This window comes from Asparagus officinalis, chromosome 7 (assembly GCF_001876935.1).
Source record: "Asparagus officinalis chromosome 7, Aspof.V1, whole genome shotgun sequence".
Taxonomy (NCBI): domain Eukaryota; kingdom Viridiplantae; phylum Streptophyta; class Magnoliopsida; order Asparagales; family Asparagaceae; genus Asparagus; species Asparagus officinalis.
Window position 1 is genome coordinate 83,205,351 of NC_033800.1, and position 19,110 is coordinate 83,224,460.

A 19,110-nucleotide genomic window follows, 5' to 3' on the forward strand; every position below is an offset into this window, starting at 1 on the left:
ATGTAAGTTTCAGAATACCAAATGTATCAGATAGAACATGTATTACATTAACCAGACAATAACAACTAGTAGTCTCTAGTTGAGTTAATTACAAAACACTGGTAGTCTAGTTAATGTTAGATGACCCAAAATACAAAACACTGGTAGTCTTGTTAAGTTAATTACATGATCAAATCCTGAGAGGGTGCACTCTGTGAGGATGGTGCATTAGCTGTCAACTGTATCACATTTACTTGACTGTCACCAGGAGCTCTAAATACCATTTCCCCTTGTGCTCCTTGCCACAAACGAAACCCTTCTGGCATTCGTAGTTGACTTGCACCACCTCTCCCTCTCCCTCTCATTCTTCTACCTCTTCATGCCTCAGTGCTGGTAGTTGGAGCTTTGCTCCTTCTTCCAATGATAATGGATGCTGGAGTTGGAGCATTGCTTGGAGGCATGTCACCACATCTAATTTTGTTCAGGCTTCCCTTTGGTCTCCCCTTTTTCCTCACATGTGATGGGCCTTCATCAACTCTTATTTCTTGTGATTCCTACAAGATGGCTCAAGTAATTAAAAGTTATTTAATGAACACAAAATACAGCTGCATAAAAATAATCTTACTTGTGTAGCTTGTTGTTAGTGGTGCAGTGGGGAACTTTCTCCGTGTATGTTCACTCGATTCACAATGGGTACATCTCAACTGTACTCATTTCCTTGATGCCTTAAATGGATTTCTTGGACCTTCTGAAGGGTCCCTCCTTCTAGCTAGCTTGGGCCTCCCCATTGGCCTCTAATACTGTGAGGAGGCAACACAGATCCCTCCTGTTGAAGGTCCTAAAATCTTGTACCTTGCACAGGATTTAACAAGCTCCCATAAGCATTTGTGTAATCTTCACTTTTGTACCAATGAGCAACAAAATCTTCTGGATTCTTGCGCATGAATAATATTGCACTAATGGCATGGAGACATGGAATTCCAGTCAAGTCCCAAACCCTACAAGAACATGTTTTTTCACCCAAGTTAACCTCATGGCCAATCCCTCTATGATGTATCTCAAATCCACTATAGTCATTTGTTCCCGACCAACGTGTTTGACAGTGCAATTGTTCTTGATAAGCCTCTTTGATTTTCTTGCTTATTGTAGGGGCAATCCCACCCATAAATTGAGTTATCAACTTCCTCTTTAACTGCATCATATCCATCATAGAAAGTCTAATGTCTTCTAGCATAGAAATTATTAGCTTGTATCTTGCAAGAAAGATGAATGAGTTGAAGGTTTTAGACATATTATCGTCAACATTGTCACATTGGCTATGACATTTAAAATGGGACTTACAAAAGGTGTGAGGATCCATTGCCATGAAGTCGTCATATGCCCTTTCAGAGTAATCCTTGAGTTTGGCTGCCTCTCTTACAAAATCCTCCATGGAGGTTGCCTTCACACAATACCAAAATTGTTTTTGAAGAGTTCTTCCAGTATGTACTTTCCTCCAGTTGGAATAAATATGTCTTGCATATTGCCTATGCTCCGCTTGGGGCCAAACTTTATGCATAGCCGGAACTAAACCCTAGTTAAACAAAAATAAAACATGTCTAGATAGTTACACATGTAGTCCAAATGGAGATTCAATTGAATATGACATGAAATTAGAAATACCTTTTGTTGATCTGAAATTACAGTCCATCCTTCTCCATCTCCCATGTTGAGATCACCAGATAAGATTCTCATAAACCATTCCCAAGAGCTCCTGGTTTCACCCTCCACAACAGCCCACACAATTGGCCACATCTGATTATTTTCGTCTCTGCCCATGACACTTAGCAATTGCCCACCACATGCATGTTTAAGAAAGCACCCATCAAGTCCAAATATATGTCTATAATTGTTAGCAAACCCCCTTTTTATGGCTGACAACACATGCATGAATTCAATATGAGCTAAAAACTGTATCACAAAGATGCTTTGGTAAAACATCAAAATTTTCTAACAAATACTTAAAACTTTACCTGCAAAGCACATGTAGAATCTTTGAAAGACCCCTGATGAGTCCTCTTGATCTGTGACCTTCAGAATGCATGTAGTTTCATCATTACTCCTTAAGAACTCTCTCATGTATGACTTTAACAAACCATATTGCTTTTTAAACAAACCATCTACTGCATTCAAAGCGTTATTCTTTTCTCTCCTATATTTCCTTAAATCCACTATGATCTCATATTCTTTTTGCATTACTGTTTTCATGTCTTTAGGCTTGAACTTAGGATCCCTCAAAAAGTTGTCAATAAATTTTCCAGCAAGCCAACATTCAGTGATTAACCTATTGTTGAATGTCCTGCTACATGTATGATAAGGGTGCATGCTATTGATTTTCCAAGCACTATGATCATCACGACATGGTCCTGCATTTAGCTGCCAATGACAGTGTGCACAATTCACATTTAATTGTCTCTTATCATTTTTTCCATAAACAATAACATAGTGTTCTTGTATGGAGTAATTCAATATAGCTTCTTTTAATATTTCCCTTGACGTGAACTTCAATCCTACTGTCAACTTAACATTTTTCATATCAACTTCTTCATTAAAAAAATGGATATTTGACCTTTGCAACCCTTTTTTGGAAACTTTGGACAATAGGTTCATCCTCATCACTTTCCATTATGCGACCTTCATCACCACTTGATCTAGGATCTGATTCATACCCACCATCATAATTTGTCAACCAATCTGGCCATGCTTCAGGTAGATCAGTGGTTGATAGCCCAGGTCCATCAACTGTGTTGTCAGCTCTTGAATGCACTCTTTCATGAGGTGATGTTGATATATTAGCATTAACCACTCGAGGGGGTCTAACTGTGTTAAAACTCATGGAGCTGATTGCATCAACACACTCTCTCAATACTGCACCGAAGTTTAAAGCAATGTTGCCCATCTATTGACTTAAAATCTCCTTATTACATTGCCTAATCTCATTCAATTCCTCATCTTCACTACATATGGCAGCTTGAAAGGAATCATCACTGTGGGCACTGTCATTCACTGCCTCCTTATCTTCATTATTTGGTTCAGGCACACTGCCATTGCCATCCACATTCACTGTCTCCCTAGGTTCATTATTTAGTTCAGACAAAACGTCAACATCTCTAAAGTTAGAGCCACCAGTCTTCTTTCTCTTGAACAATCTTCTTTTACTTCCTTTGCCATTATTGCTGAACTCATCAAATAGACCATCTTCCTCAAAGTCATCATCTACATATGTCTCCCTAGGATCAATTCTGTAATTCTTATCCTCCACAGAGTCGTCACTATCACTAGATGGACTTGACTGTTGTTGTGCACTTAACATTTCATCTAAAGAGGCTGATTCAGTTACTACTTCTTGCGACAGAGTTTCACTGGAAGTTGACAGCTTGGTTGCCCTCCTGGGTGTTAGTTTCTTCTTGGAGATTGAAGGATTTGTTACCTTCCTCTTGGGTGTTGCTTTCTTGGGTGTTCGTTTCTCATTGGCACTAACAGTAGCTTTCTTGGGTGTTGCTATTGTCACCTTCTTTTTAGGAGTGGTTACTTGTTGCGCATGCACATCTTCTTGTGCTTCTTGTGCTTGTGCAGGTCCATAATAACTAGAATCAACTGGTTGAGTTATTGATTCATCAATTGGTTGACTCAAACCTTCCAACAACAACACATCACAGTCTTCCATAATAACTTCTGTAGGTTTATCAATGACATGATCAACAAAGATTTCAATTGCCTTCACCCTTTTCGCATGTACTAATATTTCAATTAAGGATTTTTAATCGTTTAGAGACCTCAATCCACCATTTCCAACTCCTACACCAGGAACATAGTAGAACATGCATTTGACATTGTTATACCCAATTGCTTTAACCTCATCCATCAGTCTTTCTATATTTAGATTATCTTTGTCCATAAATCTGACATCAGATCTACCACAACATAATCTTCAATCCAGCCAAGTGGGAAATTGCCTCCATGTCTGATTTTAACCAAGATTTGGACACCCATCTACAATATCACAATAAAAACCCTAATTTCAACCATGCATTTCAACCCATCAAATCTACCCTAATTAGTTTCAAAGATATGAAATTTGCACTCATCTTTTCCGTCGCGCCAAAGACGATAATGAAGATGGAAGCTATTCACTTAGATCGTCTGCAAATTGGGGAAGTTAACAGCTATGGGGATCATCATGCTATGGGGTTCAGGGGAAGAGAGGGGAATCAGAGAATGTGAGGGATTATTTTTTTCTAGAGTTTTCTACAAAAGCCCATCAATTCCTTCCCACTTAACATCGCCATGTCGGAGTCCACGCTGGAGTCCATGTTGGAGTCACGTGATCCGTCACGTGAGAAAAATGGTCGGAAAAATCAATCCGGCCAAACTTAAGGGGTATATGACACCGGAGGCTACATAATATACCAATTTGAAAAAAGTAAAAAAATTTATACCATTCTGTCACCTAGTGTCTACAAAATATACCAATCTGACCATTTTACCTTTTTTTAATATTATTTAATTTTCTCATATCCGCTTTGTATCCGTATGCATATTGTAATAATCCATTTTTAGATGCAAATCAATTCATTTGGAGGCCCACATGATAACAGGATTGAATAAATAAATAAATAAATAAAATAAAAACCCATCCTAGAAAATCCTAACAAACCTACTAATCTCTCTGCACAAATCCCTCACCTAACTTCCCCTTATCTCCCCACTAAACAAATTCTTCCACTAATCTCTCCCTTTAAAAACCCCTTCCGAATTTTGTCTCACGGGAAGGAAGAGAGAGAGAGAGAGAGAGAGAGAGAGAGAGAGAGAGAGAGCATATTTGTTCACGGGGGAGAGAGAGAGAGGGGGGAGGGGGGAGAGAGAGAGAGAGAGAGGAAAACAACAATTAACTAGGCTTGAAGAGGAGAAGAGGAGTGGAGAATGATCTTTGCTTGAATTTTTGGTTCGACATTAATTGGCAATCATTTCTTATTCTTCAACTCTTTTTTTCTTCATGATCACCTTATCTAATTTCTAGAATTTCTTTCTAGAAAATCATGACAAAGAGATTGTAGTTAAATTTTGTTATGTAAGCATTTATGTTTTTAATACTCAGGCTAAAAGTATGCACAACATACAATTAAGAGTAAACAGACAATCAGAATCACATGTATATAATTATAGTATAGCAGATATGTATCGTCAGAAATATAATATTTTAGTTTCATGTGTTTAGAATAGCACATATTATAATTCCATTGATACAACAAGCATTATGTAATTCTGTAGAGGCATGCGAAGTACTATCAATGCTTTAGACTTGATAACCTAGTAACATAAAAGTATTGTCATTTCCGTTTGTATTTATTTGTATACAGCAGGTGTTAGTGGTCAGTTTTATGTAGCATATTAAGGCTTATGCAGTAGTAAAGAGTGTGAATATATTTCACGGTATTTTTTACAAGTGGTCAATGTGTATGTGGTTGAGAAAGTTTGTGAGTATCAATAGTGTATCAGTAGCAACACAATACAACACCTATTACACAAAGCATATGACATAGTACAATCAGTACCACCGTCAGTATAAGGTGGGGTACTCACAGGGAGAGTCTGTCAATCTATAATGTGGTTGAACAACTGGGGACAAGTTTATACAGTTATATACGTCATAATTCACAAAAATAGCAAATTTCATAAGTACACATATATGTCAATGACATTAACAGAGGATCAACGCAAGTATATACAGGTGGTAGGTTCAGATTCATGCACTGTATTATCCGGATTGAGAGATAGATGTTCACAGTTATACATTCTAGACAAACAGTTTAGTGCAAATAGTACAGGTTATAGACAGTATCTGAATCTCAATACTATAGTGTTGTAAGCACATTTAGTGGGAGTCACCAAAGTGTCAACAATATTATTTTGTAGTAATAATTTATTGTCTTAAGTTATGCTAAGCTCATTAGTTAATGTAAGCCTGTAAAATCAATTGTGCGTTCATGATAATCACATTTTATTACAATTTTATACCCTCATTATCTATTTTTAATGAATAAATATACCACTAATAATTGTTTTTATTTTTAATTGCAGGTTAATGAAAAATAAAGCCCAAAAATCCTATCTCTCAACAAAAACTCATGAATTAAATGAAGAACACAAGTAAGAGCCAAAAATCCCAAGCCCAGAATCAAGCTGAGTAGCTTGTAGAAGCCAGAGAAAATAAAAAAATTAAATATGAAAACAAAATGTATTCAAGATGGTTGGTCGTAAAGAAACGACGATATCTCTCAATCCGGAAGGCGGAATTTAACATATAATATATGAAAATCGCCTATCTCGACGAGACGAAGCCATCTGTGGAGGTATATTTTTGATTGGACATCGATACCAGCATCGATGCCGGCATTGATGCCGGCATCGATGCCGGAATCGATACTGGTATCGATGGCTACGAATTAGTTACAGATCAATGGCTGATTTTTGATGGTTTTGGATAAGGATTCAATCCAAGAGCTCTCATTCATTGATGTTTACTATAAATAGGGGTAGAAAGTGAGGGGTTAGAGGGGTAAAAATTTTTATAACTCCATTTGGAGAGGAGGGCCACTCTTAATTGAGAAGGTCTTCCAAATTTGTAACTTTTGTTACAATTAATAAAAGAGGTTTTTGTTTTTAGACCCCTTTGTTTACTCGCATTTATCTTTAAACCCAAGTACTATTATTTGTATCTTTAAGTTCAGTTCACTTTTTGTATTTATCTTTAAACCCAATCTCCAAAATACTATATTTTCACCACTTGTATTTATACAAAATCCCCAAAATACCCCTTGGCCCCATATAAACAACATCTCTCCTAATCTTACTCTTTTCAACTCAGTCCTAAATTAAAAAACGACAGCCCCTTGCCGTCGTCGCCCGTCTCCAACCACGTATCCAGCCACCGTCGCCCGTTTCCAGCCGCGTCTCCAGCCGCCATCGCCCGTCTCTAGTCGCTGTTGTAGTTGAGGGATTAGGGGTTGGTTGACAAAGGATTTGGTCAAAGAACTTGCTGAAGGAGAAGATATTGACCTAGGTCGTTGACAAGGGGTTGGGGGTTGGTTGACGAAGGATTCGGTTATATGTAAAGCCTAGTTGAAATATTGTTACTATGTATCAAAATTTCAATTAATGAAGAAATTAGTTTGGGTTATTTTGATAATGATGATTATCGATGAGAAGTGGCGTTGATTTATTGCGTTTCTATTACTTATTCTCAGTTTCTTGATTATGAGTGTTATCGTTTTTGGGAGTTTCTGGAAGTACTACCCCAATAAAAAAAGGAAAAAGAAAAAGAAAAAGAAGCTAGGCAAATAAAGGAAATACACGCATGTAAGGTGTTTGATAATTTATCTCAGCGAGACAATATACCTAATGCATTCCTAATTAAACTCAAGTTGGCAAAAGCATGATGCCAGGAAGTATTCTACAAATTGCCAAAGCGACACCTGCAAATAACTTGTCCATCATTTTCTCAACGCAACGGAAACCACATCTCAAATTGCTAATCATATAATTAAATGCAATCGTAATTGATCTCTACTCGGTAAAAGCATGTTGAACGTGAAGCATCTCACAAAATGCCTCAACTGAACATAGATAACATCCCAAATCGCTTACAAGCATCAACCGTATAAACATCCTCAACTGAACATAGATAACATCCCAAATCGCTTACAAGCATCAACCGTATAAACATAGGTTAACGTGTTATACTTACTGCATAGATAACATCCCAAATCGCTTACAAGCATCAACCGTATAAACATAGGTTAACGTGTTATACTTACTGGGCAACGTGCTATACTTACAGGTTAACGTGCTATACTTATAGGTTAACATACTATGCTTACATGTTAACGTGTTATACTTACATGTTAATGTGCTATACTTACAGGCTAACGTGCTATACTTACAGGGTAACGTGCTATACTTACAGGTTAATGTGCTATACTTACAATATAACGTGCTATACTTATAATATAACGTGCTATACTTACTCCATAACGTGCTATAGTTACTCCATAATATGCTATACTTACTTCATAACGTGCTATACTTTCGATATAACATGCTATACTTTCAATATAACGTGCTATACTTTCAGGTTAACGTGCTATACTTACTCCATAACGTGCTATACGTTTAGATTAACGTGCTATACTTATAATATAACGTGTTATATTTTAGATATAACATGCTATACTTTCAGTTTAACGTGCTATACTTATAATATAACGTGCTATACTTTCGATATATTATGCTATACTTTCAATATAACGTGCTATATTTTCAGGTTAACGTGCTATACTTACAATATAACATGCTACACTTATAATATAATGTGCTATACTTACTCCATAACGTGCTATACTTACTTTATAATCTATTATACTTTTAGGTTAACGTGCTATACTTACAATATAACATGTTATACTTTCGATATAACATGCTATACTTTCGATGTAACATGCCATACTTACTGTATAACGTGCTATACTTACTCCATAATGTGCTATACTTTTAGGTTAACGTGCTATACTTACAATATAACGTGTTATACTTTCGATATAACGTGCTATACTTTTAGGTTAACGTGCTATACTTACAATATAATGTCCTATACTTACAATATAATGTGCTATACTTACTCCATAACATGCTATACTTACGATATAACATGTTATACTTTCAATATAACGTGCTATACTTTCAGGTTAACGTGCTATACTTATAATATAACATGCTATACTTTCGATATAACATGCTATACTTTTGATATAACATGCTATACTTACAATATAACGTGCTATACTTACTGTATAATATGCTATACTTGCAATTGACAAATAACAACAGTAATCATGTGTGTGAGAACAAAAGGAGCAAATAAAATACAACATTGCATATCCAGGAGATTGACAAACTATATACAACATTGCATTTCCAGACAAACTATATACGACATTGTATATCCAGGATGTTGATAGTGATGAAGTAATCAGAACTCTAGCATTGAATCAAGTGAATATAACAAGTGAATATAACATAATCAAGTGATGAAGTAATCAGAATTCTGCCACATAACTTTGCATTTCCAGCCAAAAAAATCAAGGACTTAAAAGCCTACAAAACTTTGTATTTTCAGCACTTTGTATTTCCAGAACATACAACTTTGCATTTCTAGCACTTTGCATTGCCAAAAATAATCAAGTAATCAGAACTCTGCCACAGAACTTTGCATTTCCAGCACATACAACATGCAAACAATGGCTATAGTGGCTATAATCTAAGTTAACCACAGAACTTTGCATTTCCATCAATATCAATGACTTAAAAAAGCATGCAAAACTTTACATAACCCAGTAAGTTAACCACAATGGCTATAATCTACCACAGAAGACACAAAACACCATGGACTACATAATCAACATATATTTATACAAATACTTTACAAATCAATTTCCAAAATATAGATGTACACAAAAAATATTGGATATCACAATTGGCATCTAGCATCTGTGGAATTGGTCTTGAAGATCATGTTGGTTGATTTCCTGAAAGTAAAATATAAGCGGATTAAAAGAACAATAGGCTGAATATAAACGTTTCAATGAACATTATACTTATAGAAAATATACCTTCAGATAGAAACAAAGCAACAATACAAGCTCTATATCTTGAACAATCCTTTTGGTCAATTGAAATTGGTTGACCGGAAACGAGGCTAAACATGTATGCCATCAAGAACACCTCGTAATCCAATCTACTGCAAGTTCAAATGTTTATAATATCAATATAACACTCTTGGCCTGCAATATATAGTCTCTATGTGAGTGTTAGCACATACGAAAAACAACAACATATGAATAAGTCGAATACACTAACCCACGTTGTTGATGTACATCAACACTTTCTACCTCCTGACAAGAAGTAATGTCTAAATTCCAAGCATCGGGAATGGTAGAAATAAGTCTCACTCTAAACTCACTAGCATCTGACATATACCCGCGGAAGGAAGAATAATGATAAAATATTCTATCATTTACAAGGAATACCAATATATATCAATAAAATGAAGTTAGGAGTGGGAAAATAATATTATCAAGTTCTTGGAATCGAGTTGTCGTTATTGGCTTAAACATTCGATCTACACTCGACGGGTTATTTTCATTGATGTATCTTCAAAACCATGTCAGTCATACCCAGAATCAAACTACCACGATATCATAGGCAACAACAATTTAGAGCTAATATTAATAGAACCATTGATGATCCATCTCCAATATGAAACTTATCAACATCATCTACCATATCCCAGAACCAAAACTAATCATATTAACAACAAACCTCATCTCTCCCTAATTAATGAACCCAGGATCACATAAATTTTATAAATTTATCACAATATCTCAAATTTCCAATTCTGTCCATCACCTCCAAATGAAAATGAAATCAATATAAATTTATCACAATATCTCAAATTTCCAATTCTGTCCATCACCTCCAAATGAAAATGAAATCAAACTTCATCCACATAAAAAGAAGTTCCAATTTCCAATTCTGTCCATCACCTCCAAATGAAAATGAAATCAAACTTCATCCACATAAAAAGAAGTTCTCATATCAAATTAATACAGAACTCATCTCAACCTATGAAATCATCACTCAATATATCATTTTTCAGATTAAAACAACCAAAATCCAACCCATATTTACAACATGCAAGCCTGGCACAAAGTTTAAAAAAAATCAAATTAGAACTTACCCAATTGAGCAAAATCAGCTTGACGGCAATGGCAACGGCGAGGTCGACGGCAAAATCAGCTTGACGGTAATGACAACGGCGAGGTCGACAGCGGTGGACGACGATTAGGATGGGTGAGATCTGTTTTGATGACGATGATGACTGGGACGGTGGACGACGGGCGGCACGACGCCGTTCGTGTCGACCATCGGCGGTGAGTGGGCGCATGAGCGACACGGCCGACGGTGGCGCATGCACGACACGTTGGCGGTGGGCGACCGGGCACACGGTGGTTCGTGGTCGTTTTGGAAATTTAGGGCTCGTTTTGGGAATTTAGGGCTGAGAGAGAAAGGAGAAAATTATGAGAGAGATTTTGGTTTATATTTGGCAATGAAAGGGGTATTTTTGGGTTTTTTTACCTTCATGGTGTATAAATACAAGTGGTGAAAATATAGTATTTTGGAGATTGGGTTTAAAGATAAATACAAAAAGTGAATTGCGCTTAAAGATACAAATAATAGTACTTTGGTTTAAAGATAAATGAGAGTAAACAAATGGGTCTAAAAGCAAAAACCCCTTAATAAAATATTTTTTTCACCATTTTAAATATTTTTTCTCTTTGTTGGATGATGAAGATGGAGATGAAGAATTATTTGGAGGTTTGCATTTATTTTATTTTATTTTCTTTTTTATTGCTTATTAGTTTAGATTTATTTCTATGCTTGTAGTTAGATTTTATTTTCTTGTTAAATAGCCAAGAGGCTAGAACCCTCTTGTCTTAGATTTATTTCATGCTTATAGGTTAGATTTATTTTCTTGTATTTAATTCTTACAATTTATTTTATAGTTTAGATTTTGCAATTTATTTTGTAGTTAGATTTTAATTTCTTACACTATTCATCTTGAGGCTAGAACCCTCTTGGGTTTAGTTTTTCTTTTTGTTTATTTTTATTTTTTTTTGATTCGCCTTTAGGCTAGAACCCTATAGGGAATCACTCTTTTCTAAGAAGTGGGTTTAATTTTAGATTACACATATCTTTAATTGAATCCACCATCTTTACTTTCTTGAATTTTATTTTTTATTCTTGATTTTTATTTTTTCTTGATTTTTCCTTCTTGCCTTGTTGATCACATTTATTTATTTTATCACTTCCACTCTCAAATATATTCATTTACACAATCATTTTCATTCTCTCCATCTCTCCATAATCACACTTATTCTTCACTCCTATTTGTCATGCACACAATATAAGAACCAATTTTAATTTTCTCATACAAAACACCTTTCTCGTGGGATCAATAACTTTTTATACTATAACTTGACACGGTTGTGCATTTGCCACATGTTTGGTACATGTTTATGCCGCATCAAGTTTTTAGCGCCGTTGCCGGGGAAGGTGCTTAAGTAGGATTTTTTATTATTTTGGTTCTTTAACTTGTGTGTTTTTTGTGAAAGAACTACTTGGAGATTAAAGATCAAGAATTAGAGATTGAGGAATTGGAGATTCGCTTGTGGTAAGTCTTCTTCCTAATATTTTTAATTCCACACCTTTAGTTGACCATAATAAAATTCACCCTCCACTTTGACATTTACTAACAAGATAATAAATCCAAACAAATTCTCCCCTTCTCATTTGTTTAATTGTTAACCCTAATTAAAAAAAAAGATTTTATTTTTACCATCATTTTTAGTCGCTTTTTATTCCTGGGGTTGCATTTCATATAGTTAGTAGGAATTCACCAAAGTGATTTGAACATCTTGATTTGGCACACACTTGAAAATATTCTTAAGGGCAAAACATCCTAATCAAGATAAGGTGAGGGATTTCATCATCCTTTCCTTAGCCCAAAAATCACTAATTCCTCACTACATAATCAAGATAAGGTGAGGGATTTCATCATCCTTTCCTTAGCCCAAAAATCACTAATTCCTCACTACACAACCCAAGCCTAATAAAACTCATTAGACGTTGGCCCTAAGGAATCGAGCTCAATAAGGAACAAAGAATCTTTAGGTGAACCGATTTATGTTTTCTTGGATTAGTTGGTGTCTAAGGCAAGATTTAAGGGTTGCATAAAGCGCTCTGCAAGGAACGAGGTACTTAATCGATCTTTGATTAAGCTCTGTTCATATCCTTACCTGGCTAACTAACCGAGTAAAACTTTTATCTTTTCACTTAAGGAATTTTTGGTTAGGAGCTGGTCTAGCTGAGTTAGGCTTAACCCTAGAGTTAAAGTGATTGCAAAGTGATTGTTTTTTATTTATTTTAGTTAGGTTTTTCCTTTTTCTTCTCATAAAAAAAACTAACTTTTGTTTTATCTTAAAAAAAGGGTATAAAAAAATTGTTTTGGGTGCATGCAAAACGTGGATTACGGACAATACACATCGACAAATTCGTTTTGAACAAATTAAAGAAATGGCTAATCCACATGTTCTCCAAGATTTATGTTATCCTAAGAGGATTAAAATCCCCAATGAAGCTCGGGAGTTTGTAGAGAGCCCATCTCAGTATTCGGTGAATGATTCATTTTTTCCAACCTACAACCCAGGTTGGGCAAATTACCCAAACATCGCATGGAATCAGGGAAACCACTCTGGAACTCAAAACTTCACTCCCTCTTCAACCCAACATTTTCCTAGAGGAAACATAGTTCCTTTCAATTCTCATCCACAATTTTAACAACCCAATCTGTCACATCAAAACCAGTCTCCTTATCATCAAGTTGTAACTCACACTCCTCTTGATACAGATCATGATGAACGTCTCAATATTTTGGAAAAAGGTTTTGAAATCATAATTAAGGCCTCCACACTAGCCACGTATATGTTAACTCAAACATCCTACACGATGAACTCATTTATGCAATCAACCGAACTCATACTTAACTCTAACACTCAAGCCATAGCTAGATTAGAAACTCACATTGATCAACTAGCTAGTGCCATAAGTGAAGAAGAGGAAGGGGAAATTCTGAGTCAACCTGTGGTCAATCCTAAGGACACTCAAATGAATACACTACAGTCAGGAAAACAGGTCGATAATCAGGAAAGAACACCTTTAAGCCAAATTCTTATTCTAATTCATTCTCTTCCTGATAACTCAATTTAGGAAAGACCAGAGGAAGAAGAAGAAGAGTCAGATCCAAGTTTTGAGGAAATTTTCGGTGAGGAAAAGAAAATATTAGGAGAAGCAGATCAGGTTTGTCAAAATAAAGAAACCGTGTTAAACAATTGCTGCTTTGAACTGAATTTTGAAAAACTCTTTCTTGATGAACTAAGATTTTTGGAAAATAAACAACAATCAAATTTTTACACCTCAGCCCTGAATCTTGGGGTTAAGAAAAGTATTAAAGAAAAACTGGTTGTTAGAAAACAAACATTCATAAATTAAGAATCTAAGTTCAAAACGCATGACACCAATAATACCTACCTCCCATTGCCACGAGAATTATTGAACACCCCGATATGCTTGGAATTTCAGCACAGTGTTGATTATATCATTTGAATTTGTTTAAAACCCGAGGAAGAATTTTTAGCAATAATGTAGGATTCAATGTAGAACACGAGCTCTTCATGTTGAATATTTCATTCTACATTATTTATTTTGTTTATTTCAGCATAATAAAATCTTCTCTCATTTTAGAGTTTCTTGTTTAGTTTTGTAAAAAAAATCAAAAAAAAAAGAAAGAAAAAAAATTGAAAAAAAGAAAAAGAAAAGAAATATATATATATATATATAAATTGATGATTTCATCCTCCACAAGACTAAAGGTAATTGCAGATCTTCATCAGCCGACCAATTGTAAGTACTTCACTTCTTATCTGTTTTACTTTGTGCATCATAGAGTTTGCATTGAGGACAATACAAAATTTAGGTGTGGGGGTGGGAATTAGTTATTTTTTCCTTTTTATTTTACCTTTTTAGTTGTATTTTTGATTTCTTTTTCTTTCTTAAAAAAATTATAAAAATATTATCACTTGCCAAATTGATAGAGTTAAGTAATAATTGATTTATTTGATAAATTTGAAATTTTCTAATCCCTAGTTGGTTATTTACTTAAGTTCACCTTTTATGATAACTCTAAATAAATTTCTTAAGAAATAATTTTTAAAATAGTATACTTTACTTAAGCCTTAACTTGAAGTTTTATTTAAAATAATAAATTTTTTGCATGCTTAGCTTAGAGTTAAAAATAATTTTTCAAAGTGTCTTGATTTACATATTTTTCAGAATATATAACATATATAATAAAAAATAGCATTACAAAAGAAGAGTGCGGAAAATGGGTACAAAAAAAAACTCTTGAATTTAAGGTGATTTTATCTTATAAAACTTAAGCAGACCAAGTAATTAAGCCCAATGAGTATTTCCATACTTAATGACCTAAGCCTAATTGGGTTGGGATCTATTGGCCCAAAACTCGTTAAATGGTCACTTAGAAAACCCATTAAAGTAGAAAAAAATCACCAAGGAAGAAAGAGTTAAATAATAATAATAATAATAATAATAATAATAATAATAAAATACTAACAAATGTTATATATATATAGTATATATGATCTTGAAAAATATTTCTGATCAAGCAACTTGAATATTAATTTAAACAAAGAGTTAACATGTTATTTTCAAAACCTTTAAATTAAATTTCTAATTTTGGCTTGGTTTTGTATTGCAACAATGAGAATATTTTCTAGGAAATTCACTTTGGAGTTATATATAAAAACGTTTTCTTGAGTAATAACTAGCTTCAATTAGATTGTCTAATTTTATCAAGTAATTTTAGTTATTTACTGACCTCTTTAAATTGGTAAGTTGACCGAATTTTATGGGTATATTCACTGTAAATCCTCACGAGACTACAACTCGTCCACTAGGATAACCTAGGGGTTTAAAGGCTTGTTGTATATGCTAAATACAACCGCGATTCCTGCGAAAGTGAGTTAGGATTTTCTTTTTCTTTCTTTGCTAGAGGACTAGCAAAAGTTTAGGTGTGGGGGTATTTGATAATCATATTTTATTATAATTTTATACCCTCATTATCTATTTTTAATGAATAAATATACCACTAATAATTATTTTTATCTTTAATTACAGGTTAATGAAGAATAAAGCCCAAAAATCCCATCTCTCAACAAAAGCTCATGAATTAAATGAAGAACACAAGCAAGAGCCAAAAATCCCAAGCATAGAATCAAGCCGAGTAGCTTGTAGAAGCCAGAAAAAATAAAAAAAATCAAATATGAAAATAAAATATATTCAATATGGTTGGTCGCAAAGAAACGACGATATCTCTCAATCCGGAAGGTAAAATTTAACATATAATATATGAAAACCGCCTATCTCGACGAGACAAAACCATCCGTGGAGGTCAATTTTTGATTGGATATCGATGTCAGCATCGATGCTGGCATCGATATCGGCATCGATGCCATCATCGATGCTGGCATCGATATTGGCATCGATGCCAGCATCAATGCTGGTATCGATGGCCACGAATCAGTTACAGATTAATGGCTGATTTTTGATGGTTTTGGATAAGGATTCAATCCAAGGGCTCCCATTCATTGATGTTTACTATAAATAGGGGTAGAGAGTGAGGGGTTAGGGGTGTAAAAATTTTTGTAACTCTATTTGGAGAGGAGGGCCACTCTTAATTGAGAAGGCCTTCTAAATTTGTAATTTTTATTATAATTAATAAAATAAATTTTTTTATCACTTTAAATATTTCTTCTCTTTGTTGGATGATGAAGATGGAGATGAAGAATTATTTGGAGGTTTGCATTTTTTTTATTTTTCTCTTTTATTTTTTATTGCTTATTAGTTTAGATTTATTTTTATGCTTGTAGTTAGATTTTATTTTCTTATTAAATAGCCAAGAGGCTAGAACCCTCTCGCCTTAGATTTATTTCATGCTTATAGGTTAGATTTATTTTCTTACATTTAATTCTTGCAATTTATTTTATAGTTTAAATTTTGTAATTTATTTTGTAGTTAGATTTTAATTTCTTACACTATTCATCTTGAGGCTAGAACCTTCTTGGGTTTAGTTTTTCTTTTTGTTTTTGTTTATTTTCTTTGATTCGTCTTGAGGATAGAACCCTCTAGGGAATTACCATTTTATTTTTTTGTACTATTCATCTTGGACTAGAACCATCTTGGGTTTAGTTTTTCTTTTTGTTTATTTTTATTTTCTTTGATTCGCCTTTAGAGTAGAACCCTCTAGGGAATCACCCTTTTCTAAGAAGTTGTTCAATTTTAGATTACCCATATCTTTAATTGATTCCACCATCTTTACTTTCTTAAATTTTATTTTTCATTCTTGATTTTTATTTGTTTCTTGATTTTTCCTTCTTGCCTTGTTGATCATATTTATTTTTTTATCACTTCCACTCTCAAATATATTCATTTACACAATTATTTTTATTCTCTCCATCTCTCCATAATCACACTTATTCTTCACTCTTATTTGTCATGCACACAACATAAGAACCAATTTTAATTTTCTCCTACAAAACACCTTCCTCGTGGGATCGATAACTTTTTATACTATAACTTGACACGGTTGTGCACTTACAACATTTTTGGTACATGTTTATGCCGCATCAGTTCATGTGTGCTTAAATGGGCCTGGGAAGTGGGCCTTTGTGCAATTGACCACTAGTAGAAATCCGTGCATCCTAGACGGAATATCCTAGACAGAATTTTTTCCGTTTAGAATGTATTAAACTAGACGGAAAATTTCCGTCTAGGATAAAACATTCTAGACGAAAATTTTCATCTAGAATAGTATCCTAGACGATTGTTTTATTTTTATTATTTTTTTAAAATTTTCACATATTCTCAATGGAAATTTTCGTCTAGAATGTATCCTAGACGGAAATTTCTGTCTAGAATGTATCCTAGACAGAAATTTCCGTCTAGGATATGTGGAAATTAAAAAAAAAAATTAACGCGTCAAAACCTCAGCCGGCCTTCTTTTCCCCCCAAATCGAAATTTTCAGCGCCTCCCCACCCCCCAAATCCTCAACTCCTACTCCTCCCTCCACCGCCTCTCTTATCCCTTCTCCTGTTCCTCCATGGCCGCCCTAATCTCACCTCCGTCAACTTCTTTCTCCCCCAACCTCTCGTTGCTCCACAGGACCACCACACCGCCCCCATCTTCATTATCCTTGCACTCTCCCTTCTCCTTCTCCCGTCTCTTCACCCTCTCTTCCCCCAAAAGAACTGCATTCAGAGCTTCAGCAGTTGCAGAGCAAGAGAAGGCATTGACCCCTGAAGAGGGATATAAGAAGGAGTTGGCGAAGCCCTGCGAGCTCTATGTATGTAATCTCCCCAGGCTTTCGGATCTCTTCAAGCCTTATGGAACTGTTCATTCGGTTGAGGTATGTGAGACTCTTCAAGCCTTATGGAACTGTTCATTCGGTTGAGGTATGTGAGATTTGAGATGGGTCTGTTTGGTTTTGGGATTTTTTTTATGCCCATGATTTGTTTTCCAAAATGCTTAACTTTATATCAACTTAGACAAAATTAGCGACTTGAACCCAAATATAGCTACTTATACATCAAATTAGCAAGTTAGACCTAAATATAGCTACAGGAATGCAGTTTTTGAGATGGGTTTATTCGGTATGAGGGATTTTGGATGCCCATGAATTGTTTGACAGAATGCTTGAGTGGGTGTTGTAGTTTTGGTTTTATGTTGACTCTTGGTTCAATGCATCTATGATGGCATAGTAGAAAGTGTTTTCAGTTATTGTTTATACTGCTCTGTAGTTGAAGTTATTTATACATTAGCTCAAATATTGCTTCATGAACTTTGCAAAGTGAAATAGAATTCTTGTTTCGGATGACACAAGCGATACAAGCCTGTGTTACGTTTGATCATTAATAGATTCTATGGTACTTCATAATCAGCTATATGCGTCGAGTTTGTCCTGGATTGGCTATAAAAAGAAAGGTTTCTAGGTTCTTATGCGGGACTCTAGTATGTAACATAGAAAGGAAACAAGAACTACTCTATTGCTGACATTTGTTATAACTAGCTTCCATGAGTATTGGCATCTGAGAGCTGATAATAAGAATAGTAGAATAATAAACCTGCAAACTGCAATCACGTCTCCTGCATTCATTTTGAAGTTATTTGGAATGTACAAATTTTCACATGAGAGAAAATGTTGGAATTGAATTGTCCTGTTTTCCGTCAGAGACAACGCGTCCTCTGTATGTTGGGTATTTCGACGGAGTGGGTCAGGAGCCAGGAATGTGGAGGAGGAATGGGAGGAAGCAGAAGCCGAGGATTTGGTTCCAAGAACAGAG

At 34.8% G+C, this 19,110-nt stretch overlaps 1 protein-coding gene across 1 annotated transcript; it reads right to left on the bottom strand.

The window, feature by feature from the left end:
- Positions 357-2,917, bottom strand: LOC109847447. The gene is made up of 5 exons (XM_020416676.1): positions 2,588-2,917; positions 1,992-2,394; positions 1,642-1,892; positions 839-1,552; positions 357-533 (listed from the first exon to the last, which is right to left on the bottom strand). Exons 1-5 carry the CDS (start codon positions 2,915-2,917, stop codon positions 357-359), a joined length of 1,875 nt encoding a protein of 624 aa, XP_020272265.1.